This window comes from Symphalangus syndactylus, chromosome 18, assembly GCF_028878055.3.
Source record: "Symphalangus syndactylus isolate Jambi chromosome 18, NHGRI_mSymSyn1-v2.1_pri, whole genome shotgun sequence".
Lineage (NCBI taxonomy): Eukaryota > Metazoa > Chordata > Mammalia > Primates > Hylobatidae > Symphalangus > Symphalangus syndactylus.
Genome location: NC_072440.2, coordinates 85935410 through 85962995, shown reverse-complemented (window position 1 = coordinate 85962995; position 27586 = coordinate 85935410). Strand labels below are relative to the sequence as shown.

The window sequence follows — 27586 nt, the reverse complement described above, 5'->3', positions numbered from 1 at the left end:
TTCCTTCTTTTAAGACACTTTCAAAAGTGGTATTACCCAGTAGGTAATAATATTGTTAGTGGACTAATATTTGGATAGCAGTCCCATGAAATTAATATAGAATAAGTCAAGACAGTGGTGAAATAATATGGCAACATTTGTTTTTTATCCTCATGAATAAGCCTAGTGTAGTTTTACTTGAAATAGCTCTATTTTGAAAGCCTAGAGGTCCAGATAGCTTGCTTCCAACAGAGCTGTCCTTTCCTTTTCTGGAGACAAGTACATTGTCCCTGTTTCTCCTCAGAAGTTTGAGTGCTGAAGATGTGGGCCATGGACATTCTGAAGGGGCTATATAATCCACTGGTTTGGCCTCCTGGAAATTATTAAAATTGGAGTTGATAGGGCTGGTCCAAACCCCCAGCATAGCACACCCCAAGTGTATGGGACCAGAATGGTCCTAGACCAGCTCCAGAATTCCCTAGATCCAAATTGCTCTTCTCCTTGGCCTTTTGTGCTCTTTTCTGTCCCCGAGTGAAGGTTAGTCTATCCAAAAGCTGATAATGGACTTTGATAACAAAGTTTAAACTTTTCATTCTATTCTGTTTAGATTGTTTTAATGTTTATATTTTGAATAGGTAGTTGCCAGCTTTAAAAAAATGCTGCGGAATGTTAGGCATCTGTTAAAAAGAATGAGACCTATCTTTATGTACTGATATGGAAGACCTAAGATCTTGAAGATATGTTAAGTGTAAAAAGCAAGGTGCAGGCCGGGTGCAGTGGCTCACACCTGTAATCCCAGCACTTTGGGAGGCCAAGGCAAGAGGATTACTTGAGCCCAGGAGTTCAAGACCAGCCTGGATAACATAGCAAGACCTTGTCTCTGCAGAAAATAAAAAATATTAGCTGGGTATGATGGTACATACCTGTAGTCCCAGCTACTTAGGAGGCTGAGGTGGGAGGATCACTTGAGCCTGGGAGGTCAAGGCTGCAGTGAGCCATGATCATGCTACTACCTACACTCTAGCCTGGGTGACAAAGCAAGACCCTATCTCAAAAAAAAAAAAAAGGCAAGGTGCACAGTATTGTGTGTAATGTGCAATGACTTATGAAAGATACGTGTGTGTGTGTGTGTGTGTGTATACACACACAACAAAGGTTCATTTTTAAACAGATGGTTTGGGACCTCCAAATATATTTTCTTACAGAAGTAATGCTATAAGTTGGCTGGGCACGTGGCTCATGCCTGTAATCCCAGCACTTTGGGAGGCCAAGATGGGTGGATCACTTGAGGCCAGGAGTTCATGGCAAAACCCTGTCTCTACTAAAAATACAAATATTAGCTGGGTGTGGTGGTATGCACCTGTAGTCCCAGCTACTCGAGACGCTAAGGCATGAGAATCTCATGAACCCAAGGGGTGGAGGTTGCAGTGAGCCAAGATCACGCCACTGTACTCCAGCCTGGGCAACAGAGCGAGACCATGTTTCAAAAAAAAAAAAAAATGAAGTAATGCTGTAAGTAAATGGTAGTGACGTTTCTTTATTCATCCTATTTTATCAATATAGTAATCCACTTAACAATGTTTCTATAATCTCTTTCCTGTACTGACACAACAGTAAAAGTAAGAATCAGAAGGCTTTAGAAGCAGGAAGAAGATGGTGTCTTCCTTTTACTCAGCAGCAATAAAATAGAAAAAGTTCCATCAAGACATGAAAGTTCTTGGCTAGGAAGACTTTTTTGTAGGGATCATGTATATATTATGTAGGTGTTTGATACTAACTGTTTTACTAGCTGCTAAAAAATACAAACAGGCCAGGTTCAGTGGCTCACACCTGTAATCCTAGCACTTTGGGAGGCCAAGGCAGGTGGATCACCTGAGGTTAGGAGTTTGAGACCAGCCTGGCCAATACGGCAAAACCCCATCTCTACTAAAAATACAAAAATTAGCTGGGTGTGGTGGTGCATGCCTGTAGTCCCAGCTACTTGGGAGGCTGAGGCAGGAGAATCGCTTGAACCTGGGAGCTGGAGGTTGCAATGAGCTGAGATTGTGCCACTGTACTCCAGCCTGGGCGACAGAGCAAGACTCCATCTTGAAAAAAAAAAAAAAACACCCAAACATACTCAACTGTTTAATTTACTTTTATTAAACATTTGATGATTAGTATTTGCATGAAGTTTAATTTGAGGTATTTACCAAACTAGCATAGGGTTGTTCCTTTCTTTGTTGTGTATTGTGTTTTAGTTTAATTCAAGATTCTGGTTCATGAGCAATCTAGTGGTACAGAGAAGAGAAAAACATTGAGTAATGTAAGAAATGATAATGAATAGGGAAGAAAGAATCAAAAGTATTTTAAGGCAATATTCATGTAAAGAACAAAAGTCACTAAAAAATAACATTAGAGGCCAGGTGCAGTGGCTCACACGTATAATTCCAGTGCTTTGGTAGGCCGAGGCAGGAGGATCGTTTGAGGCCAGGAGTTTGAGACCGGCTTGAGCAACATATGAGCAACATAACTAGATACCTACCCACACCCCTTCCTCAACCCCTACCTCCCAGTCCTATCCCTACAAAAAAAGAAAAAAAAAAAGAGTGTTTTAATTGACCAGGTATGGTGGTGCATGCTCCTAGTCCCAGCTACTTGGGAGGCTGGGTCGGGAGGATTGCTTGAGCCTAGGAGCTTGAGGCTGCAGTGGGCTATGATAGTATATGAGCTATGCTATTGCACTTCAACCTGGGCAACAGAGCCAGACTTTGTCTCTTAAAAAAAAATTAATAATAATAACATGGAGGGAAAATTTATAAGGACAACAATTTTTACATTATTGATGTTAGGATTGAAGTGCCAAATGAGTCTTCTGTAATAGAAGATCATTTTCTAAGTGGAAAAAGTCTTTTTCTGTTTAATTTGCAGAAACGTTGCTTTCAACTTGAGTGTTATTTGGAAGACCAGGTTCTTTTGGGTAGGGGCATTTGGGAAGTACTCCTGGGAATAGACTCTAGCAGTGGAATTCAGAAGTCTGTCAATCATTCAGGTACAGGAGTGTGAGAGTATGAGAATAAAGATTGTGAATGATAAATTGGCTGGGCGCAGTGGCTCACGTCTGTAATCCCAGCACTTTGGGAGGCCGAGGTGGGCGGATCACCTGAGGTCAGGTGTTTGAGACCAGCCTGGCCAACATGGCAAGACCCCATCTCTACTAAAAATACAAAAATTAGCCAGGCATGGTGGCTTGCGCCTGTAATCCCAGCTACTTGGGAGGCTGAGGTGGGAGGATATCTTGAGCCCAGGAGGCACGTTGCACCACTGCACTTCAGCCTTGGTGATGGAGTGGGACTCTCTCAAAAAAAAAAAAAAAAAAAAAAAAAAAAAAAAAAAAAAAAGAATTGCAAATGATAAATAATTTATGGCTTAGGCATTAGGCATTTTCAAATTGACACATGACTTTTCCCCAAATAATTCTGTCCTAAATTTGAGGAAACTGGATTTACCTATGAAAAATTTGGAAAACTACTCATGGTTCTTCTGTGATTCTAAGTGAAAATGACAGTAAAAATATTTTAGACTTTTTAAGTTTTAATTTTCAGGAACTTGAAGAATGAATCTTCTTATTTAATCCAATGATTAAATCTCTGACTTAAAAATAAAGAGAATTTATTTTTGATCTTTAAGCAAACAAATAAATAAATAGAGTTCATACCCAGATCTTGGTTTCTAAATAGCATTCTTCAATACAAAGATCCAGAGCTCCTTTGAAGAATGATTAGGGCTGAGCCAGAGAAAAGACAGGATGAGCAAGGAGACCTTGTAGTGCCAGAAAGCAAAGAAGTACTTAAAAAAAGCAGGGAGTTCAGGGGGTCATGTCAAAAAGACACAGGTCTGACCTGCAGGAGCTACCAGTCACCAAAACTGCAATGATTTGAGCAATAAAATAAATCACAATAGTATTGGAACATAACCCAAAGAATTAAACAAATGCTTGAGTCTAATCTGATATAAATAAATGAATAAATAAATACATTTTGGGAGGCCAAGGTGAGTGGATCACTTGAGGTCAAGAGTTCGAGACCAGCCTGGCCAACATGGTGAAACCCCCTTCTCTACTAAAAATACAAAAATTAACTGGGTGTGGTGGCGGGCACCTGTAATCCTAGCTACTCAGGAGGCTGAAGCAGGAGAATCGTTTGAACCCGGGAGGTGGAAGTTGCAGTGAGCCAAGATCATGCCACTGCACTCCAGCCTGGGCAACAGAGTGAGACTCTGTCTCAAAAAAAAAAAAAAAAAAAAAAAAAAAGAGTAAATAAATGAGAAAGAAGGCACAAGTCTTACTTATAGAAGAATTTTGATTAATAAATATAGGAGGACTTTGTACAGTGGTTCACACGTGTAATCCCAGCGCTTTGGGAGGCTGAGGTAGGAGGATTGCTTGAGGCCAGGAGTTCGAGACTGGCATGGATAAAGTGAGACTCCATCTCTGCAAAAACTAAAAATGAAAAATTAGCTGGGTGTGGTAGCAGACACCTGTAGTCCTACCTACAAGGGAGGCCGAAGTGGGAGGATCGCTTGAGCCCATGAGTTTGAGGCTGCAGTGACCTGTGATTGCACCACTGCATTCCAGTCTGAGTGACAGAGTGAGACCCTGTCTCAAAAAATAAAAATAAATAAAATAAAGAATGAGAAAAATAAATAACCATTAGAATACTACATAATACTTGCTGCAAGATCTACAAATGAATGCTAAAATTAGGTGAAATGTTAAGAAGAAACAATATTTGCATAATCTCAGAGAATCTCCCCCAAAATATTTATCAATTACTATGATGATTTCGACATATGTCAGCAAAGTTTGTGTTATTCCTGCCACTGGAAGGTGGAACTTAATTCTCCCCTTGGAATGTGGGCTAGACTTAGTGACTCACTTCTAACAAATTGAGTTAAGAAAGGAAAAAATAGTAACTTTATAGTGGAGTAAACTGGCAGATGTCACTTGACCCAAATCATCATGTTAACATCACTCATAGTACGTCATGTTGATATCACGTGCCCCCTGGTATGAAGCTAAGAGAAATACAGTTTACCTCTGTGATATTCTTCCCCTAAATCCATAACCCCAGTCTTCAAAAGTGTCAGGGTCATGAAAGACTGTCACAAATTGGAGGAGACTAAGGAGGCATGACAACTGAATGCAACATGGTATCTTGGATTGAATCCTGGAACAGAAAAAGGACATTAGTGGAACAACTGGTGAGACTCAGATAGTTAGTAACTTAGTGAATAGTATTGTGCCAATGTTCATTTCTTAGTTTTAATAAGTATATCATGGTTATGTAAGATGTCGGTATTAGAAAAAGCAGGGGAAGGCTGGGCGCGGTGGCTCACGTCTGTAATCCCAGCACTTTGGGAGGCCAAGGTGGGCAAATCACCTGAGGTCAGGAGTTCAAGACCAGCCTGGCCAACATGGTGAAACCCCATCTCTACTAAAAATACAAAAAAATCAACTGGGCATGGTGGTGGGCACCTGTAATCCCAGCTGTTCGGGAGGCTGAGGTAGGAGAATTGCTTGAACCCAGGAGGTGGAGGTTGCAGTGAGCTGAGATTGTGCCATTGCACTTCAGCTTGGGCACAAGAGCGAAACTCCGTCTCAAAAAAAAAAAAAAAAAAAATAGCAGGGGGAAGAAAGGAACTCTACTCTGCTCTCTTTTTCCAATTCTCATTTATGTGTTTAGACAGGGTCTTGCTCTGCTGCCCAGACTGGAGTGCAGTGACATGATCCTAGCAGCCTCAAATTCATGGCCTTAAGCAGTCTTCTCACCTCAGCCTCCCAATTAGCTAGGACTACAGATTCATGCCACCACGCCTGGCTAATTTTTAATATTCTTTGTAGAGACAGGGTCTTGCTTGCTATGTTCCCCAGGCTGGTCTTGAACTCCTGGCCTCAAGTAGTCATATCACCTCAGCCTCCCAAAGTGTTGGGATTCTAGGTATGAGCCACCATGCTCGGACTCTTTCCAATTCTTTGGTAAATCTCAAGTTACTTAAAAGCAAAAAGTTTCTTCAAAAGTCCTAATACATCACCTATAGCCCTGTAGGCATTACAAAATAAATAAATAATATACTTTTAAAATAAAATGTTTAAAGGAAAAGAGACCTTAAAGGTGGGGCTTCACTTTAAAGAAAATTTAGTGTATATTATGCTGAACATTAAGGTGTTGGACAACATTTTTGTTTGATTCTTAGCAAGCTCAGGAGGAGTTAAGGCTTGCTAGATTTTTAAGGATGACAAATAGCGAAGTCACACTTTCTTCATTTGAAATGATGGACTGCCTTGGATAGTAAAGTTAAGTGTGTTTGTAGCAGCATGTGTTAGATGATCTCTGGGTAGTTCAAAGAGAGTGAAAATTTTTCATTGAAGCTGTAGGGTTTTGGTTTAAATTATTTGTTTTCTTTCCCCAGATATAAAGACCTGATGCCACATGATTTGGCTAGAGCAGCACTTACGTAAGTAAATGCAGTTTCATTTCCATTCTTATTTCATTAAAGGCACTTTCTCCAGTTTTTACACATAAAATAGTGATTTGTTCTTATTTTAGCCATCCGTACTACACAAATTTAAGCAGCTTATGTATATCGTCAGTCTTTATTTTGCAGGCCTAACAGTGTCTTAGCATGACAGTATATTTTAACGCTACCTTAGCTAGCCACAGGACTCGATTGATCAGCCTAAACACAATACATATATTTGATGATTGCCTTAGGAACTTGTATAAGGGTAGTTGAACAGATTATATAGATATTTACCTAGAAAGAGGCCTAAAAGACACCTGAAGATTCATGTGCAAACCAAGTAAAAATGTAAAATTAGATGTAGTTAAATAAGATTGGGCTGGATGAATAATTTGGTGAGAGTCATTAAATGTGTTGCTGTTTCTGGGATGAAATAACATGTAAGGCATTATCTCATTCATTTTCCACTGACACTTTGCCTTTGTGTCTTCAACCAGCCACAGTTCTTAGTTTGGAGAAACCCTTCAGTTGACGTTTCTGTCCATTCTGGTTTTTTTTTCTTCGCTTCCTGCAATACCTCAAGCATGAGTGAAAGAGCAGTTGTTTCTGTTTCCTTATTATTAGTTTCCTCTGTCTAATTGTATAATCATTATTTCCATTTTCCCTTTGTTGTACAGAAGCCATACTTTAGAATCTTCTCTTAATAATGGTTTTGTGGTTGCTAAATGTACCAATCCTTTCTCAGTCCTCTGTCTCTGTACTTTATAGCACTTGACACTGTAAGCTGTACTCACCTGTCTTCTGTTGACTTCTTAGTAGTATGCCTTTATGATTTTTCTTCTGTATCCTGACTGATTCTTCTCTACCTTTTTTTTTTTTTTTTTTTGAGATGGAGTCTCGCTCTGTCGCCCAGGCTGGAGCACAGTGGCGCGATCTCGCCTCACTGCAAGCTCCGCCTCCCGGGTTCACGCCATTCTCCTGCCTCAGCCTCCCGACTAGCTGGGACTACGGGCGCCCGCCACTTCGCCCGGCTAATTTTTTTTGTATTTTTAGTAGAGGCGGGGTTTCACCGTGTTAGCCAGGAGGGTCTCGATCTCCTGACCTCGTGATCCGCCCGCCTCGGCCTCCCAAAGTGCTGGGATTACAGGCGTGAGCCACCGCGCCCGGCCCACACTGCTTTTATGAGCTGTAACACTCACCGCGAAGGTCTGCGGCCTCACTTCTGAAGCCAGCGAGACCACGAACCCACCGGGAGGAACGAACAACTCCAGACGCGCTGCCTTAAGAGCTGTAACACTCACCACGAGGGTCTGCAGCCTCACTCCTGAGCCAGCGAGACCACGAACCCACCAGAAGGAAGAAACTCCGAACACATCCGAACATCAGAAGGAACGAACAACCCCAGACGCGCCACCTTAAGAGCTGTAACACTCACCACGAGGGTCCGCGGCTTCATTCTTGAAGTCAGTGAGACCAAGAACCCACCAATTCCGGACACACCAGCACTTTGGGAGGCCAAGGCTGGTGGATCACTTGCAGTCAGGAGTCCGAGACCAGCCTGGCTAACATGGTGAAACCCTATTTCTACTAAAAATACAAAAATAAGCCAGGCATCATGGTGGGCGCTTGTAGCCCCAGCTACTCGGGAGGCTGAGGCGGGAGAACCGCTTAAACCCAGGAGATGGAGGTTGCAGTGAGCCGAGATTGTGCCAGTACTCTCCATCCAGCCTGGGTGAAAGAGCGAGATTCTTATCTCAAAAAAAAAAAAAAGAAAGAAACAAAGTCTGGGTTCAGGGAGTGCTCATTTCTACTGGAGTGTTATTGTGTCTAGTTTCTATTCATGGGCACAACTAGAATATATGTATTATTTCAATCATTTGTTGATATTTCAAACTAAAATTTAACATACCCAGGACTTTACTTCTTTTTTTTTAATTTATTTTTTTAATAGTCTTAAGGGAGACTTTGCTTTATCTCTTTGATTGAATATTTGTCTTTTTCACTGAAAACTTTGGTTTCTACTAACATTAATTAACATTAATTTGTAGATTTCTTATCTATTCTATTCCAAATTATTTTTTATTCTCTTAACTTCTCATTACCAATTGAACATCAAATGTTGACTTTTAAAAATCACTCTTTCATTCATTTCTTCTTTGAGAAGGTGCTAAATGCTTGTCAAATTAAAGAAAAGATACAGTCTCTGTCCTTTTAAATTCAAGGCTAACCTTTTTCAAGGAGCGCAGTGTTTTGTGTGATGATCTCTGGCACTGCTTTGATGTGTGAAATGTTTCTTTGCTTTGGATTTCTGCTTCCAGGGGTTTGTTGCATCGGACCAGTGTCCCTAAGGAAGTAGTTGATTATATCATCTTTGGCACAGTTATTCAGGAAGTGAAAACAAGCAATGTGGCTAGAGAGGTGAGTAAAACAAACTTTATGTTGTTTAAAGAGTGATAGGAGAATCACTTTGAATTTCAATTAATACAAGTTACTTTATAAAAGCCTTTAAAATCTATTCGGTTACATTTGACCTAAAATGTGATTTTACAGCTTGGGTAATATGTTATTTAATATGTAAAAGAATTCTAATATAAATCAATATACACTATATTAGTGTATATTCATACTTTACTGTAAGTCAAATAAATTATTTGAGCTGGTTTAGGACATTGTCTCTTCTGTTAGGAAAATAGAGATCAGCAAAGTATGATTGATAGTATTTTTAGTAATGTTAGCTATCATGGCTTCCAATTAATTTAAAATTTCAACATGTTGCAGAGCACTAATTTCATAACTTGACTTTTGTTAGCTGGAAGTAGCCTTGCTTACTCATTGGTTCCCATCAACTAGATGGCATGTAAGGCAGTTTGGCTTTTTAAAAACTATTTCACAGGAGTTTACTTTTGCCCTAGTTGGCATAGCTCCATGTAGTGTCGATTGGGCAACCAAGATAATGACAGGCCTTGGAACTTCTAAGATGTGTCCTACAGGCAAATCCAAACACGTCTTCTGGGCTGTGTTTTGATTTAAAAGCGATTATTTGGATAAAGTTGGCACCAAAAGCACATTTCATTGTACTCAGCATTTTCCCTAGTTCTGGTCTGTGCTTGCCATATTGTTGAGTTCAGTATCACTGTCAACTGAGAGACAAGGGCAAATGAGCAGGACTGAAAGTATTTGTACTGTTCCACCTCTGTACCTGGCAGAAATGTTAAAACTGCCAAAGGCCTGGCATGACTGAAGCCTACAAAGATAACTGTGTGCTATTGAGGGGCAGGAAGGAATTAACAATAGGAAGAGATTTTATTTCCCCTCTGAAATTTTTTGTTTTTCCTTGAACCTTGACATTTCCGAATGTTTCAAATATGATAATTTCATGAGTACATCAAGCTGCTCATAATACATTTTCAACTTTTATATTCTGAAAATAACCAAGTGACTTTTATAAGAGCACTTAAGATGTAAATAGTAAATTATTTTGCTGTTTTCTCCTCTTGCTCAGCTTTTTATCCCATCCTTTATTCCTTCTCCTCCTCCTCAAAAAAAAAATAAATAAAAATAAATGTTTCCATTTTCTCTGTAATTCAGTTTTTTTCCCTAAAACTAAAGCCGTAATGTTTTTCTCTGAAAGTTTTCCTGGAAATTTTACATCCATATGCAGATCTCAGCTATTGAATGACAGGAGGTAGATTCTCTCTGCCTGCCCTGTACTAATACCAGTTATGTTGTGCTCCAGGTAATTTTTGCAGTGTCTGCAGGGAAAGATTGGGTTGAGGGGATACATTATGAGAATGTCACTTTAAAGCTGTATTGCAACTTAAAAGCTAACATAATTTCCAGCCAAAGAATTTCTTAGGCCTTATTGCCTGTATTAATAATGTTAATATACAGTCCTAAAAGGCTTCTGGTGTTCCCAGGGACCTGACTTTGTTGAAAGGTTCAGCATATTTTCCTGTTCTCCAACTTAGAGACATCTTCCTCCTTTTCCCTTAGTGCCCTGAGAGCCATTCAAACTTTCAATAGAAGTGTGTGGACAAGGGTCACCAATAGCCACCTCTATTTAAAGCTCCTTCCATCCCGAGAGTCATCTAGAGCCAAGGGCAACACATATTAGAAAGGCCCTTGTGAGAATCAAGCCATTGCGACCTAAGTGCCCCTTTTACACTTGCCCCGCTGCAGAGCTCTTCCCTCCTCCCCCCCGAGATACTTGCATCTCTCTTCCTTTCAGATTGGTTTACGTTGAGAGGCTGATGCACAGGGTGCCCGGCAGAAGTTCTCAACAAAGTAGGTTGGGCATTTAGTATCAAGCCTACCTGGAAAGACCAGAGTGAGATCATGTTGCAGTTACATCACTGTAACACATTTCTGTTTCTATAGATTATGGTAAATAGCATAAAAGTAAGTAAGTATAAAGGTAAAAATCAGTTAAGAGACATTGAGTCTCTAATTGAGATTTTGGAAACATTTATTTTACTAAATTATAGGAGAGTTTGTGTTCTGAGGATAATTAAATAGTTTCAGGAAAAGACTACTAAAAATGAATTCTCTATAATGGGATCCAGTATTTCATAGTAAATAGTGTGTGGGTGTGCATGTGGGAGGAAATCTGGAAGCTTTATTTCTAAAGTAAAACTTTAATATTATAAAAATAAGTATAATCACACCTATGCATTAATTATTTACATAAACAAAAATGGAATCAGACGTTGGTTTTTGACAGTATAATTTCCCCCAATAAATAGTATAATAAAATTATAGATGTCCTCATTTCGTGTTTGACTTTCACTGTGCCATTGTAATAGAGGCCATTTTTACAAGATTAATAATGACCTCAGTTTTTCTTAAAGCCGCTCAGATGACAAATTATTCTCTTTGTATCATGTATTATGCCATCATCCTGGCCACTTGTTAATTGGTCTGACCCTTATTTGTTCACAGACTCACTTGTAACTCAGGCAGTTCTCCAGTTTCTTTCATTGAGTTGAGCTTCTGTATAGTTGGCAAGTTTTCCAGTTCATCTTTGCATTGGGTCTGCAGTGTGCTATCTGAAGTATCAGATGGTCAGTAAGAGAAGCCAGCTGGCATTGAGCAATAAGATAGGTGTAAAGCAGACAGGGTCTTGAGTGGGAACTCTGTTTATGAAGGGTCAGTTCTTTAGAAATCATTTTCATGTTTAATCACTTTTGCTTTGCTGCTAAGCTTTGTGACTGATCATGAGACCTGATAACACATATTGTGAGGACTCCACCCCATAATATATTTCATCATCATTCCAGGAACTGTCTTTAGTAGGTTCCTTTAAGTATATTTGAACATTAAACAAGTTAAAATCAAATTATATATTGATATCCTTGAAGGCCCTGAGCAAAGCATTGATGAGAAATTAGGTGAGTTAGAAGAGTATTACAGCCTCATGTCTGCACTAGAAACCAGCCATCAGGAATTTTGCATGTACCTGTCAATTAATGGCAAGATTAAATATTAGCAAACCATTTCTGTGATGGACTTAATTTGATTTTAAATATTGCTCTGGAGAATGTTAAACTGAAACCCTTTCCCAGATGACCATGAAGATTAGTGCTCAAAGCATCATTTACATGATGCCCTTCCCTTATAGTGATCATTTCATTCACTGTATTTCCTGAAGGCTGCCCTTGGTGCTGGCTTCTCTGACAAGACTCCTGCTCACACTGTCACCATGGCTTGTATCTCTGCCAACCAAGCCATGACCACAGGTATGTTTAAATGGAAGCAGACAGTACATGTTAATTATCCTCCTTTGTCTTTTACTTGATTATAAAAATGTACTTTTTTTTAAAGACAGAACCTCACTCTGTCACTCAGGCTGGAGTGCAGTGGTACCATCATAGCTCACTGCAGGCTCAAACTCTTGAGCTCAAGAGATCCTCCTGCCTTAGGATCCCAAGTAGCTGGGTCTATAGGTGCTCCACCACACCCAGCTAATTTTTAAATTTTTTGTGGAGACAGGATCTTGCCATGTTGCCCAGGCTGGTCTTAAACCTCTGGCCTCAAGTGATCCTTCTACCTCAACCTCCAAAGTGCTGGGATTACAGGTGTGAGCCACCATGCTCGTCCCAAAAATTACTCTTAACAGAAGTAAAAGATTAGCACAGATCTCTATACTTGTGTTTTTTAAAAAGTAAGGTCAGGTTTAAAATTGGGGTTTCTAACTGTAGTTAACCTCTTTTTTTGCTCTCCATACCTGAGGAACATTACCACTGGTGTGGTTCCTCATTGAATAATGTGGCTGGCTGCAGCAGCGATTATCAACTGGAGGAGTGTATCTCTAGGAAGGTACTTCAGCATCTGAGGCATGAGTAAATAGTTTACAACCTGCCAGGCATTCAACCCAGGTGCTTCAGATATGATATTTTCCCACAAAGATACGGTCTTCCTTCCTTCACCACTACCATACTTGTAAATCATTGCTTTAGATGGCACAGCTCTTTCCTTCACTTTCTCCTTACATCCTTGGCATTTTTATAAATCACTGAAAACCCCCCTAACAAACTTTAGCAAAATTGTGGGATATTTTGTAGCATCAGCTCTTAATGTGAGGAGACAAGCCTGAAAGATTTAGTAATCACATGCTCATCTAGTAACATCAAGGCCCAGGTGGGCACCCCACCTCATGTGTGGCGGGGAATGATGCCCGTGACTGGGGGCGTTCGCCACTCTAGGCAGCATGTGACCAACTCCTGGTTAGAGAAACAGAATACTGGCCAGTGGCCATAAGGAGAGAGGGGGCCTGCCTTACATTTCAACAGCTGGAATTTCTCTGCTTTGTAGCAGAAGTTAACATTATAGGATAAAAAATCTTTAAACTAAAGCTGGGAGCATATAAATATGCAAGATGTTCTGGTTTGGAATTTGATTTGTTCAAGAGTTGGTCCAATGGATATTCCTAGAAGTTGATGTCCATATGGCAGGAATGAAACTTGTTTTTCTCTAACGTGTTGAATGTGTTTTTAGTCATTTAAGAAAATTAGCTTAATTCTTCTGAAAAGTTGAAAACTTTAATTACAGATGTTGTACAAAGCTGATAACTGTCATTCAGCTTTTTAATCAAGAAGCTTAAATTGGAATGGTATGTTATTTTCTGTAAAATATATTCATAAAGTATAACCTGTGCCCTGTAGGTGTTGGCTTGATTGCTTCTGGCCAGTGTGATGTGATCGTGGCAGGTGGTGTTGAGTTGATGTCCGATGTCCCTATTCGTCACTCAAGGAAAATGAGAAAACTGATGCTTGATCTCAATAAGGCCAAATCTATGGGCCAGCGACTGTCTTTAATCTCTAAATTCCGATTTAATTTCCTAGCACCTGAGGTAAGGCTTGTGTTTGCAGGGCATCCACTGTAGAGATTTAGAATTAGGTATGGCAGTGTGGACTCTGCTATGCTGTAATAGGTGTAGATTCTGTAGTTACAGGAAAGGGTTAATTATTTGGTCAAGATGAAAAAAAAGATAGTGGTTAGAAGACTTTAATTTGTGAGCCTTCTTTAGAGATCCTCTGCTCGCAAAGAGCTTCCCTTGTCTTGGTCTTGATTGATTAATGGTAAACAAATAGATTTTAACTTTTCCAAATAACACAGAACAATCCTAGGTGTTAGAATAATACCTGTTAACAGTGTACCTGCTCCTTGGATATCTCCTTTCCCAGCTCCCTGCAGTTGCTGAGTTCTCCACCAGTGAGACCATGGGCCACTCTGCAGACCGACTGGCCGCTGCCTTTGCTGTTTCTCGGCTGGAACAGGATGAATACGCACTGCGCTCTCACAGTCTAGCCAAGAAGGCACAGGATGAAGGACTCCTTTCTGATGTGGTACCCTTCAAAGTACCAGGTGAAATGAAATGCTTCATGACACTTATTAGGGAGTTCTGAATTGCTCCTAAAACTCAAAAAAACCCCAAGTGATTTTTCAATAAGTATGTTCTGTTTCCGAAGTATTCAGCCTTTATTCTTAAATATGGACACAAATTTTGATTTATGTTGTAACAATAGGTTAACATTTTTTAAAGTTTCTGTAAGAGTGTCCTTTTAAGATCTGAGCACTAATCTCAGCACTTTGGGAGGCTGAGGCAGGAGGATCGCTTGAGGCCAGGAGTTCAAGACCAGCCTGGTCAACAGAGTGAGACTTCATCTGTAATTAAAAAAAAAAAAAGAAAAACAAACAGAGTCTCCTTTTAGATCTTGCTGATATATTTTAGTTCTTACATACATGCCTGTTTTTAAAATTCCTGAATCGTCTCTGTATAGAATAGCCAACTGTGAATGAATGTCTTAAGAAAATAGGATGTCCTATTTTTAGTAAAGCATTTAGATGATTTCCCAATTGTCTTTTAAGACTTTAGTTTAAAATTTGATAATATGATAATTATAAAACACTTTCCTTCTAGTGAATAGGTAAGGTTTATATTTCATTTGTTTTTGTAATTTTTAAAGCATATTTCTCTGGAGAAGATATATAAGGCTTGTAGTTCCATAGACTTAAAAAAATTCATTTTTTTATAGGAAAAGATACAGTTACCAAAGATAATGGCATCCGTCCTTCCTCACTGGAGCAGATGGCCAAACTAAAACCTGCATTCATCAAACCCTACGGCACAGTGACAGCTGCAAATTCTTCTTTCTTGGTAACTATCAATGCTATTTGTATTTAGTAGTGACTTTTCTATTTCTGTACTCTCTGTAGAAAAGCCTAATATAATTTTTTGTGTGTGTTACGAATAGAGGGTTAAAAATATAGTTATTCATTTTAATGTGAAAGTGGAGTCATTAAAAAAAAAAAATAGAATCATGGTTTTAAGGCCCGAGGAGTCACCTAATCCAGCCACCATTCTGCTACAAAAGCTCTTCCCTTCAGGCACTTAACCAGTCAAAAAACTTCTGTTGCTTATGGTGGGCCCTGGAAATGAAAAGAATAGACAATTGCAATAAAGTGAGATGCTGTGATGGCTGTAAGCATAGGCTTAGGCTTAGGTCGAACCCCTGACCCAGATCGGAGGACAGTCAGAGAGTCTTCCTGGAAGAGGTAACACTTGTACAGCAAATCTTGAAGGAAGAGTAAAAGCCAACTCAAGAAGGATTTTAAAAGGCATTCCGGGCCGGGCGCGGTGGCTCACGCCTGTAATCCCAGCACTCTGGGAGGCTGAGGCAGGCAGATCACCTGAGGTCAGGAGTTCGAGACCAGCCTGACCAACACGGAGAAACCCTGTCTCTACTAAAAATACAAAATTAGCCAGATGTGGTGGCACATGCCTGTAATCCCGGCTACTCGGGAGGCTGAGGCAAGAGAATTGCTTGAACCCTGGAGGCGCGGCGGTTGTGGTGAGCCGCGATCGCACCATTGCACTCCAGCCTGGACAAGAGCGAAACTCCCATCTCAAAAAAAAAAAAAAAAAGGCATTCTGGACAAAGGGAACAGCAAATGCAAAATCAAGGAAGTATGAGAGCAAGGGGTTCTTTGGGGGAAAGTTAGGTTGGAGCATAAGGTATGAACTGGGAAGTCGTAACAGGATACCTCTTCTAGCCCTGATTGTTAGAAAACTGCTTTACACGGACCCCAATATTATTTTCCTGTAAGCATCATGGAACAAATCTACCACTGTTTGTTTTGTGTTGTTTTTTTTTTTTTTTTTAACTTATCAACCGGTAGCTTCATATCCTTCCTTGCTTTTCTGACTCCTCAATTAAACATCTTTATTGATTCTGCTGCTGCTTGTAAGATGTGATTTCTCTTCTCTTACCACCTTGGGTATAGTCTTCTGGATATAGGCCATCTGGTCAGAGTTTCTCTTACAATGTAACTCTCCTACCTGGCCATAAAGTCTTGAAAACATAGGCAGATGTTTGACATATTTGCCCATGGTAAATGACTAATGCCTGTTCTTGATAGGCTAGGGGAGTGGAATCTGGAGTAGTTCCATCAGGATGGAACACCACTCTGTTAAGCCCAGGTGGTGAAGAGCTGGTTAGGTTGGTCATTTGCAAAACCGAATTGGATGATAGAGCCATGTGGCATGGACTACACTTGCCAGATCTGAATCCTTTTGATTATTTCCAGGGTATGCTAAAGGTCCAGGTTTATTTAGTGAGAATCAGAGACACAAATCATCAGAGGTGACACATCACAATACATGGATTTTGGGGACTGCATTAGTGCCCCACATTCATTGCAATTTTGCACAATGGCACATTGAACCTGTTATTAATGTAATGTCCGTAAACCATTTATTCCATATGGTCACCTGTGTCTCCAGACTTTATGGACACCCTATGGGTGGCTACACAGTCTCTTCAGGGTTGCCGAGTTATAAAAATATGACAGAATGTGGTAGAACTTATTTGATTTTACAAATTATGAAGATTAGTTTCCTTTTCTTTGGAATTCTGGACTTTTTGGGGGAGCTTTTCTTTTTTGAAGTATGGTAAAGGACGTTTTTTCAGTAGTACTACTTTGTCCTTCAGCTTCTCAGTTGTCATTTGGGAAGAAATGTATGGGGTGTATCCAAAGAGGGAAGATTGTGGTTCTAATGTCCTCAGCTGGTTCTCCCATTGGTTTGCTTGTTACAGAATATATAAGGAGAATAAAATGACCTGTAAGCCACCAGCAGAAAGCAGCTGAGAGCCCAGAAAATGTAAAAAATAAATAAGAAATATGTTTATTTTGGTTCATATTTTGTGCCAAAAGCTAAAAACTTTGGCTTAAATAAGTGTTTATTATGAGCACTTCTTTCTTTTTTTCTTTTTTCTTTTTTTTTTTTTTTTGATACAGAGTCTCGCTCTGTCACCCAGGCTGGAATGCAGTGGCACGATCTCAGCTCACTGCAACCTCCGCCTCCCAGGTTCGAGCAATTCTTCTGCCTCAGCCTCCCGAGTAGCTGGGACTACAGGTGTGTGCCACCACACCTGGCTAAGTTTTTGTATTTTTAGTAGAGATGGGGTTTCACCGTGTTAGCCAGGATGGTCTCGATCACCTGCCTCATGATCTGCCTGCCTCAGGCTCCCAAAGTGCTGGGATTACAGGCATGAGCCACCACGCCTGGCCGTGAGCATTTATTTCTTAAGTTACCTCTTCTATTGATTGATTTTGATTCTTATGATACTTTTGAACAGCCTTCTCTACCCTCATCCTCCAAAAATGAGTCAGTGTGTGTATGTTTGAATTATGATTTAATGATGGATACAGTGAAGTAAGTGTTGTTATATAGAATCACTGTGTAAGTCTAATGAGTTAATAGATTCAGGTACAGAATATATAAGATGGCTGGAGAAAGACCTCCAGACAAGCTGAAGAATTTTAACATTGTGCTGGTTAACATTTCAGACTGATGGGGCATCTGCAATGTTAATTATGGCTGAGGAAAAGGCTCTGGCCATGGGTTATAAGCCGAAGGCATATTTGAGGTAAAGTAAATGTTCAAACAAATCATCTCTGATTTCTTTATTTTATTACCAAAGCTCACGTCTCTATTTTTTTACCTAGGGATTTTATGTATGTGTCTCAGGATCCAAAAGATCAACTATTACTTGGGTAGGTAGCAGTTTGTATCCTTGGACTATAATCACAAGTATTTGATTGCCCACGTTTGATTATACTGGTTAATAAATGGTTAACACTGGTTTATTATTTATTTGTTTATTACACTGGTTTGAGAGTATATTAAGCCCTGAGTTCATAATTGGTTTATGTGGTGGTTTTAAAAAAAAAAAAAAAATAGTAATCTGGCTGGGCATGGTGGCTCACGCCTGTAATCCCAGCACTTTGGGAGGCCGAGGTGGGTAGATCACGAGGTCACGAGATTGAGACTATCCTGGCTAACAACGGTGAAGCCCCATCTCTACTAAAAATACAAAAAATTCGCCAGGTGTGGTGGTGGGTGCCTGTAGTCCCAGCTACTCGGGAGGCTGAGGCAATAGAATGGCGTGAACCCGAGAGGCAGAGCTTGCAGTGAGCCAAGATCACGCCACTGCACTCCAGCCTGGGTGACAGAGTGAGACCCCGTCTCAAAAAAATAAATAAATAAATAAAATAATAGTAATCCTTTCCATTGGTATATCATTTTACAGTTTTGGATTATTTTCCATTTTTTTCCTATGAGTTTTACATATATATATATATGGACACACACAACTTATATTCTTTTTCATTAAGATATCATGTGCATTTTTTCATATGGCTACACACCCTGCTACACAATCTTCCTAATATAGCCTTTTATAAAAGCCTCCCCATGTTTAGACTCTGTTCTGCTCCCTCTCAAGGCTGTAGCCTCACTGGCCTCCACTGTGACGTTCACATCAGTCAAGCCCTTTCCCTTGCCTTGCTCTTTGAACTCTGTTCTTCCAGTTCTTCATGTTATTAGCTTGTCCTTATCCCTCATTGTTTATTTATTATCAATTTCTCTGACTGTGCAACATAATAAGGGTAAAGGGCATGTCTGTACAGTTTCACTATTTTATCTTTAATTAATCAGTAAAGAAAAATCAAAGAATGAGTGAAAAGACATTAGAGTACCTATGTAAAACTCAGTTTGGGGAATATGAAGGAGCTCTTAGTTTAAAAATTAAAGTTTTAAGATATTATTTTTTCTTCGCAGACCAACATATGCTACTCCAAAAGTTCTAGAAAAGGCAGGATTGACCATGAATGATATTGATGCTTTTGAATTTCATGAAGCTTTCTCGGTAAGTAATTTGAAAGACACGTATGAAGGGACTATAGTCATCAAAAATGTCATCCATATTTGTGGGAGAGAGCAAGGCATGGTTTATGATGTGAGTGGAGCAGGAGTGGACCTGTATATTTTAAGTACTGATTCACACTGCTGGGAGGGACCCGAGAGGAGGGAAGCAAGGGCCACACATACAGTGTTGGAGAACATACCAAATTGTTTCTTTAGGAAATTGCCATTGAAAACTGGTACAAAGATTTGTTCAACTTTACTTTTTTTTTTGAGACAGAGTCTTGCTCCGTTGCCCCAGCTGGAGTGCAGTGGCACGATCTCAGCTCACTGCAACCTCTGCCTTCTGGGTTCAAGCAATTTTCTTGTCTCAGCCTCCCGAGTAGCTGGGACTGCAGGCGCCTGCTACCATGCCCAACTAATTTATTTTATTTTATTTATTTATTTATTTTTTTTGCGACGGAGTCTCGCTCTTTCGCCCAGGCTGGACTGCGGTGGCGCCATCTCGGCTCACTGCAAGCTCCGCCTCCCGGGTTCACGCCATTCTCCTGCCTCAGCCTCCCGAGTAGCTGGGACTACAGGTGCCTGCCACGGCGCCCGGCTAATTTTTTGTATTTTTAGTAGAGATGGGATTTCACTGTGTTAGCCAAGATGGTCTTGATCTCCTGACCTCGTGATCCACCCGCCTCGGCCTCCCAAAGTGCTGGGATTACAGGCGTGAGCCACCGCGCCCGGCCTAATTTTTTTTTTATATTTTTAACAGAGACAGGGTTTCACCATGTTGATCAGGCTGGTCTTGAACTCCTGACCTCAGATGATCCACCCGCCTCGACCTCAGATGATCCACCCGCCTCAGCCTCCCAAAGTGCTGGGATTACAGACGTGAGCCACTGTGCCTGGCCGATTTGTTCAACTTTAAACCATACCTAAAGTTGTTAAGCTTTCACAAACCATGCCTATAAGAAAGCGTAGAAGAACATGAATAACAAGGTTCTTACTCAATTATTTTCTCTTCCAGGGTCAGATTTTGGCAAATTTTAAAGCCATGGATTCTGACTGGTTTGCAGAAAACTACATGGGTAGAAAAACCAAGGTGAGTTTCTGATTTTAAAAAATCCTTGAATTTTCAAAGCACATTAATAATTGGATCTTAGTTACCTGTTCTTAAGAATATGAAGGGAAAGCTTCTCTTTCTTTTGAAGAATTCTGACTTTCATTAAAGATATATATTTCTTAGTGTAAAAATAGAAATTCTTGTATTTCATTAAATGTATTTATTTCTTAGTTTAAAAATAGAAATTATTTATCAAAAATAAAATTCTGTGTTGTCTTTTGTTCCTCGCATTCTGACATTAGATGAAAAACAAATGGACTCCTGACTTTTAATATTGACCTAGACTTACTTTCTTTTGCAGTAAAATTATTTGTAATATGTCTGACGTTACATATTTTCCTCTATCTCTCTTACTTCATAGTACTAAGAGCCTGGCTTGATTCTGATCTTAAGTAAACTTATCTTTACGTTTGTGTCTTTGTGGGAGCCAGGTTGGATTGCCTCCTTTGGAGAAGTTTAATAACTGGGGTGGATCTCTGTCCCTGGGACACCCATTTGGAGCCACTGGCTGCAGGTTGGTCATGGCAGCTGCCAACAGATTACGGAAAGAAGGAGGCCAGTATGGCTTAGTGGCTGCGTGTGCAGCTGGAGGGCAGGTACGTTACAGTGGTGTCATAGGACCCTCCAGAGAGTCATTTTCTTGGAATGACTAGAATGTATGATTTAGTTTGAAACCTTCTTAAAGCAATATTTTTGATGACTTGGGGGTGGGGAGTGGGGAAGGATAACAGCTTTAATTCTGATAATACTTTTTGTTTTTTGGGTTTGTTTTTTTTTTTTTGAGACCGAGTCTTGCTCTGTCGCCCAGGTTGGAATGCAGTGGTCATATCTTAGCTCACTGCAACCTCCACTTCCTGGATTCAGGTGATTCTCGTGCCTCAGCCTCCCGAGCAGTTGAGATTACAGGCATGCACCACCATGCCCAGTTAATTTTTGTATTTTTAGTAGAGACAGAGTTTCGCCATGTTGGCCAGGCTGGTCTCGAATTCCGGACTTCAAGTGATCCGCCCGCCTTGGCCTCCCAAAGTGCTGTGATTACCTGCATGAGCCACCATGCCCTGCCATAATTCTGATAATTCTTTGGAAGGAAACTGCTATTTAAACCCAAGCTATTTTTTCCCAATGTAATGTTTATTTTTTACTTATAAATATATGCTGATTATGAAAATTGTGGAATATATGAAAAGTATATAGAAAAAGTTAGATTCATCTATAATCTCCCCATCAGACATTAACATTATTAACATCTTGATATATTTTCTTCTTTAATAATTAACTTTTATTTATCTAGTCACTAAGACTTTATAAAATATCTCCAAGAGAGAAACTATCTTTCTAGAGAACTGAATTATACCTTAACTGGGGACTTAATTTACTTCTGGATAACTTACTGCTGTTCAGCTGGGGAAATATATTGTCGACAGATTTTTTCCTTTCTACTTCGCTTGCGTTAGAGACCCGACTTCCTGACTGCTGTAGCATCTCACTCTAGGAATAAAATCCAAAAGGAAGATTGTAGTTTGTTTTTTGTTTGTTTGTTTTTTGAGACAGAGTCTCGCTCTGTCCCCCAGGCTGGAGTGCAGTGGCGCCACCTTGGCTCACTGCAACCTCTGCCTCCCGGGTTCAAGCGATTCTCCTGTCTCAGCCTCCTGAGTAGCTGGGATTACAGGCACTCACCACCAAGCCCAGGTAATTTTTTTTGTATTTTTAGTAGAGACGGGGTTTCACTGTATTGGCCAGGCTGGTCTCAAACTCTTGACCTCAGGTGATCTGCCTGCCACAGCCTCCCAAAGTGCTGGGATTACAGGCATGAGCCATTGCGCCTGGCCTGTTTTTTTTTTTTTTTTAAATCCTGATGTGAACAGATTTTCTCTTCCTCTAGATTACAGAAACTTCCTGTTCCTGATCAAAATGAATAAATATTTAAAAGCGTAAACAGGTCCAGTGCAATGGCTCACGCCTGTAATCCCAACACTTTGGGAGGTTGAGGCGGGTGGATCACTTGAGGTCAGGAGTTCGAGACCAGCCTGGCCAACATGGTGAAACCTTGTCTCTACTAAAATTATAAAAACTAGCCTAGCATGGTGGTATCTGCCTGTAATTCCAGCTACTCGGGAGGCTGAGGCAGGGGAATTGCTTGAACCGGGAGGTGGAGGTTGCAGTGAGCCGAGATGGTGCCACTGCACTCCAGCCTGGGTGACAGAGACTGTCTCAAAAATAAAATAAATAAAATAAATCTTACATTTAAAAGCGCTTTTTCATGGATTTTCCTCAGATACTTTGCAGAAACCAAGGGGTTAGTTATTTATCAGTTGGAACATTTTGGACTTTATGATCAGAAATGTTTTTTAATCTGTGTAACTTCATCTACAGAAAACCATGATCCATTAAGACTAGAGCAATCCCTCTATCTCTCCATGCCAGGCTTCTACCAGGGAGATAACTTGTACACATTACTCACAAGCATAGTGCATAATCCACATAGGGTAATGTCTGCACATTTGAGTATGTGTTCCCTAATTCTTTATCTAGTATGTAGAGTATAAATAACACAATACTGGATGCTTTTATGGATGAACAAAGAATGATACCTAGCACCTTTCTTCTAGAAGTTTATAGTATCATGAAGAGAGAAGATAGGATGCATCTGAGAAACTAGATTAAACTTGACATTGTTTGATCAAGAGCCATGTGAGCAATACCAACATGATTGGAGACAGAGGAGAAATCCATCATGGTGAATCTAGAGCAGGGTTTCTCAACTTTGGCACTAACATTTTGGGCCAAACAATTCTTTGTTGTGGGGGGCTGTGCTGTGTGTTGTAGGGGTTTAGCATGGCCTCTACCCACCAGATAGCAGTAGCAACAAGCTCCTCCCCACCTCTGCCCCAGGTACACACAGTTGGCATGACCAGAAGTATCTCCAGGTGTTGCCAAATCTGATCTAGAGCAAGAAAAAACATGGAACATGAAAACAGTGTGTTTAAAATAAAGCTAGAGAGGGCTGGGTGCGGTGGCTTATGCCTGTAATCCTAGCATTTTGGGAGGCTGAGGCAGCTGGGTAGCTTGAACCCAGGAATTGGAGACCAGCCTGGTCAACATGGCAAAACCTCATCTCTACCAAAAATACAAAAATTAGCCAGGTATGATGGCACGCACCTGTGGTCCCAGCTACTCAGGAGGGAGGTGAGAGGATTGCTTGAGCCCAGGATGTTGAGGCTGTAGTGCGCTGTATTCACGCCACTGCACTTTAGCCTAGGTGACAGAGTGAGACCTTGTCTCAAAAAGCAAATAAAGAAATTAAAATAAATAAAAAATAAAATAAGCAAGCCAGAGAGGAGTATTCTACCTTCTTATGAATGCTTTCAGGACAACCCCCAAGTCAGTCAAACCTTCCTATCCCTGCTCTTTTTTTTGTCTGCTTGTGCCTTTTCAACATACTTAACATGCCAGGTGCAGTAGCTCATGCCTGTAATCCTAGCACTTTGGGAGGCCGAGGTGGGCAGATTGCTTGAGCTCAGGAGTTCAAGACCATCCTGGACAACATGGCAAAACCCCATCTCTACTAAAAATACAAAAACTAGCTGGGTGTGGTGGTATGTGCCTGTAGTCCCAGCTACTCGGGAGGCTGAGGTGGAAGTATCACCTGAGCCCGGGAGGTTGAGGCTGCAGTGAGCCACGTTCAGGTCACTGCACTCCAGCCTGGGTGACAGAGGGAGACCCAGTTTCAAAAACAAAAAAAACAAACAACAAAAAAAGTACTTAACAGTTTGTTTTGAACTCCAGTGTATACTTGATTGAGGACAAAGACCACCTGGCAAATCTTTAAACCTGCAGTGTTCAACTTGGCACTTTGTAAATAATAGTTTCTTTTATTTACTTTTTTGTTTTTTAGAGACAGGGTGTCTAAACATTCTATGCTAGGATTTAGACTCATCTAAACTAAGGACATAGCTAGTACATAGCACTGTGCATAGTGCTGGATAAAAGGTATTCTACTTCTGGCCGGGCGCGGTGGCTTATGCCTGTAATCGCAGCACTTTGGGAGGCTGAGGCGGGCAGATCACGAGGTCAGGAGATCGAGACCATCCTGGCCAACATGGTGAAACCCCATCGCTACTAAAAATACAAAAAAATTAGCCGGGCATGGTGGCGGGCACCTGTAATCCCAGCTACTTGGGAGGCTGAGGCAGGAGAGTGGCGTGAACCCAGGAGGTGGATGGAGCTTGCAGTGAGCTGAGATCACGTCACTGTACTCCAGCCTGGGCGACAGAGCGAGGCACAGTCTCCAAAATAACAAATAAAAAAAAAATAAAAAAAGAAAGATATTCTACTTCTTCCCTTTGTGGTCCCTCAGATCATTATCTTAACCTGTGTAGAATAGTGAAGAAGGGACAAGCCCAGCCTTTGGAATCATCTAGACCTGGTTTCAAATCCTGGCCCTGTTACCTTAATAGCTTTGTGATTTGGGTGAGTCACTTAACCTTTCAGAGCCTCAGTTTTTCCCTCTAGAAACTTACTTTTATTGGTATTTGCTGTATCATGTTTATTTTTATACAGTTAAGCCCCTGGATTTCTCATTTTAACAGCATCCATTTGTACAGCATCACTAGGAATTAAATTCTGTACTAGACAGAGCCTGATGCATATATGTATACATGTATATATGAATGTATATAAATATATGTGTGTGTGTGTGTGTGTGTGTGTATATATATATATATATACACATACACAAATATACTGTATGTTATGTAATGCCCACAAAAACTCTATGAAGTAGACACTATGAGCCCCATTTTGTGGAGGAAATTCCAGTTTAGACTGACTACAGACTTTCCCAAGATCACACAGTGATTGATTGGCGGAGCCAGGATCCAACTCCAAAGCCTGTACGTTTCTCCTTGTTCTCTGCTGTCTCTGTTCTAGCTGGATTCATCACCATTCATTGCTCTAATTGGACTTTGTTTTCTTTACAGGGCCATGCTATGATAGTGGAAGCTTATCCAAAATAATAGATCCAGAAGAAGTGACCTGAAGTTTCTGTGCAACACTCACACTAGGCAATGCCATTTCAATGCATTACTAAATGACATTTATAGTTCCTAGCTCCTCTTAGGAAAACAATTCTTGTGGCCTTCTATTAAATACTTTGCACTTAAGCCTTGCCAGTGTTCTGAGCTTTTCAATAATCAGTTTACTGCTCTTTCAGGGATTTCTAAGCCACCAGAATCTCACACGAGATGTGTGGGTGGTTGTTTTTGGTCTCTGTTGTCACTAAAGACTAAATGAGTGTTTGCAGTTGGGAAAGAGGTCAGCTGAGATTTGGAAGTCATCTTTGTAATATTTGCAAATTATACTTGTTCTTATCTGTGTCCTAAAGATGTGTTCTCTATAAAATACAAACCAATGTGCCTAATTAATTATGGAAAAATAATTCAGAATCTAAACACCACTGAAAACTTAAAAAAATGTTTAGATACATAAATATGGTGGTCAACATTAATAAAGTGGAGAAATATTGGAGAACTGTTTACCTCATTTTTTATTGGTCAGGGGAGCGTGGTTCTCTTGGCTTAGGACCAGATTTTGCCTTTAATTACTCATTCATAACTTCTAACTATTTTGGTCAATGGTGAGGCTGCTGGGAACATAAAGACAATCCTGTTTATTTATTTATTTTATTTATTTATTTTTTGAGATGGAGTCTCGCTCTGTCGCCCAGGCTAGAATGCAGTGGCGCGATCTCGGCTCACTGCAACCTCTACCTCCCCGGGTCAAGCGATTCTTCTGCTTCAGCCTCCCGAGTAGCTGGGATTACAGGCACCCACCACCATGCTTGGCTAATTTTTGTAGTTTTAGTAGAGATAGTGTTTTGCCATGTTGGCCAGGCTGGTCTCAAACTCCTGACTTCAGGTGATCCACGTGCCTTGGCCTCCCAAAGTGCTGGGATTACAGGTGTGAGCCACTGCGCCCAGCCTGACAGTCCTGTTTTAGAATAACACCTTTTGTTTTCCCTTGTTTTCCCTGCTACTGAACTGCAGAATGTTTATTTCACTGTTTGGAGATGCTTCTGTTAGCCAGGATTTAAATAAAGTGTAAAGAAGTTTTTTATTTTGATCAACTACTATAAATCCTCTCAGATTTTTGACAACTACCCTGTGCTAAATAAATAACATGGATGCTAGTGTTTAAAGAAACACTAGCTTCGTTTTATGGATATTTGTGTGACTGTTGCTTAGGTCTATGAAAGTGACTGGGAATCACAATCACCCTGTAGTTCAGGGACAGATTGGGCAGGAGACCTAGTGCTAACCTCTTAAAAGGATATTTGAGTCCCAGCATCATTTCCCCATGGTTTCCTTGGTAATTATGAGTTTTTAATACTGAAAACCATTATATTTACATATATATCCAAAAAATCAGGTATAGATAAGTTAAATATAAAATGTAAAAACCTTAAAATTTAGAAAAAAAAAAAAACCCTATGACCTTAGGTTGAAGGAAGAGAGGGATTTCTTGAAGAAAGCATTGAAAATCCTAATTATGAAAGATCTATAAATTTGCCTGTGTTGAAATAAGAACTTTTGTTCTTCATGTGATGATACAGAGTGGTGGAGAAACAAACTAAAAGTGGAGCAAATATAGTAGATACAGCTTTAAAAGGATCCAGGATATATAAATAATTCCTACAAATCAATAAGAGTAAAGACCACTCTGCTGGGTGCGGCGCCTCGTGCCTGTAATCCCAGCACCTTGGGAGGCCAAGGCGGGCAGATCATGAGGTCAGGAGTTCAAGACCAGCCTGATCAACATGGTGAAACCCCGTCTCTACTAAAAATACAAAAATTAGCCAGGCATGGTGGCAGCCGCCTGTAATCCCAGCTACTCAGGAGCCTGAGGCAGGAGAATCACTTGAACCTGGGAGGCGGAGGTTACAGTGAGCCGAGATGACACCACTGCACTCCAGCTCTGGGCAATAGAGCAAGACTCCGTCTCAAAAAAAAAAAAAAGGCAAAAGATCTTAACACACAGTTTTTAGAAAATGATACGCAAATGGTAAATAATAAGATGCTCAATAGTAATCAGGACAAATTAAGATTATAATGAAATACACCTACCTGACTGGCAAAAATTAACAAGACTGAGAATACCAGTGTTGGTCTTTGATGTGGACAAATTAGAACTTTATATGCTGCTGGTGAGAATGCAGATTGGCAAAACCACTTTGAAAAACAGTCTGGCAACTGGGCCGGGCGTGGTGGCTCACGCTTGTAATCCCAGCA

At 40.4% G+C, this 27586-nt stretch overlaps 2 protein-coding genes across 13 annotated transcripts in view; one reads left to right on the top strand and one right to left on the bottom strand.

Moving 5' to 3' along the window:
- Nucleotides 1-17941, bottom strand: part of ASXL2 (ASXL transcriptional regulator 2) — a 555729-nt gene extending 537788 nt beyond the window's left edge. The window contains exon 1 of the mRNA XM_063623896.1: nt 17937-17941. The gene's annotated coding sequence lies outside the window, so the exon portion shown is untranslated. The remainder of the gene's footprint in view (nt 1-17936) is intronic.
- HADHB (hydroxyacyl-CoA dehydrogenase trifunctional multienzyme complex subunit beta) overlaps nt 1-25826 on the top strand; it is a 44771-nt gene extending 18945 nt beyond the window's left edge. For 10 of the 12 annotated variants that reach the window (XM_055252533.2, XM_063623935.1, XM_063623937.1 and 7 more), the window contains 12 exons: nt 6430-6474; nt 8799-8898; nt 12128-12215; nt 13641-13828; nt 14163-14343; nt 15015-15136; nt 17830-17909; nt 17989-18036; nt 19103-19190; nt 20205-20279; nt 20732-20896; nt 25280-25826. In XM_055252533.2, the coding sequence (XP_055108508.1) occupies nt 6430-6474; nt 8799-8898; nt 12128-12215; nt 13641-13828; nt 14163-14343; nt 15015-15136; nt 17830-17909; nt 17989-18036; nt 19103-19190; nt 20205-20279; nt 20732-20896; nt 25280-25315 (1216 nt within the window). In that variant the 3' untranslated portion in view covers nt 25316-25826. The remainder of the gene's footprint in view (nt 1-6429; nt 6475-8798; nt 8899-12127; nt 12216-13640; nt 13829-14162; nt 14344-15014; nt 15137-17829; nt 17910-17988; nt 18037-19102; nt 19191-20204; nt 20280-20731; nt 20897-25279) is intronic. The other 2 variants (XM_055252538.2, XM_063623941.1) reach the window with 1 other exon arrangement.
- Nucleotides 25827-27586: the final 1760 nt, after the last annotated feature.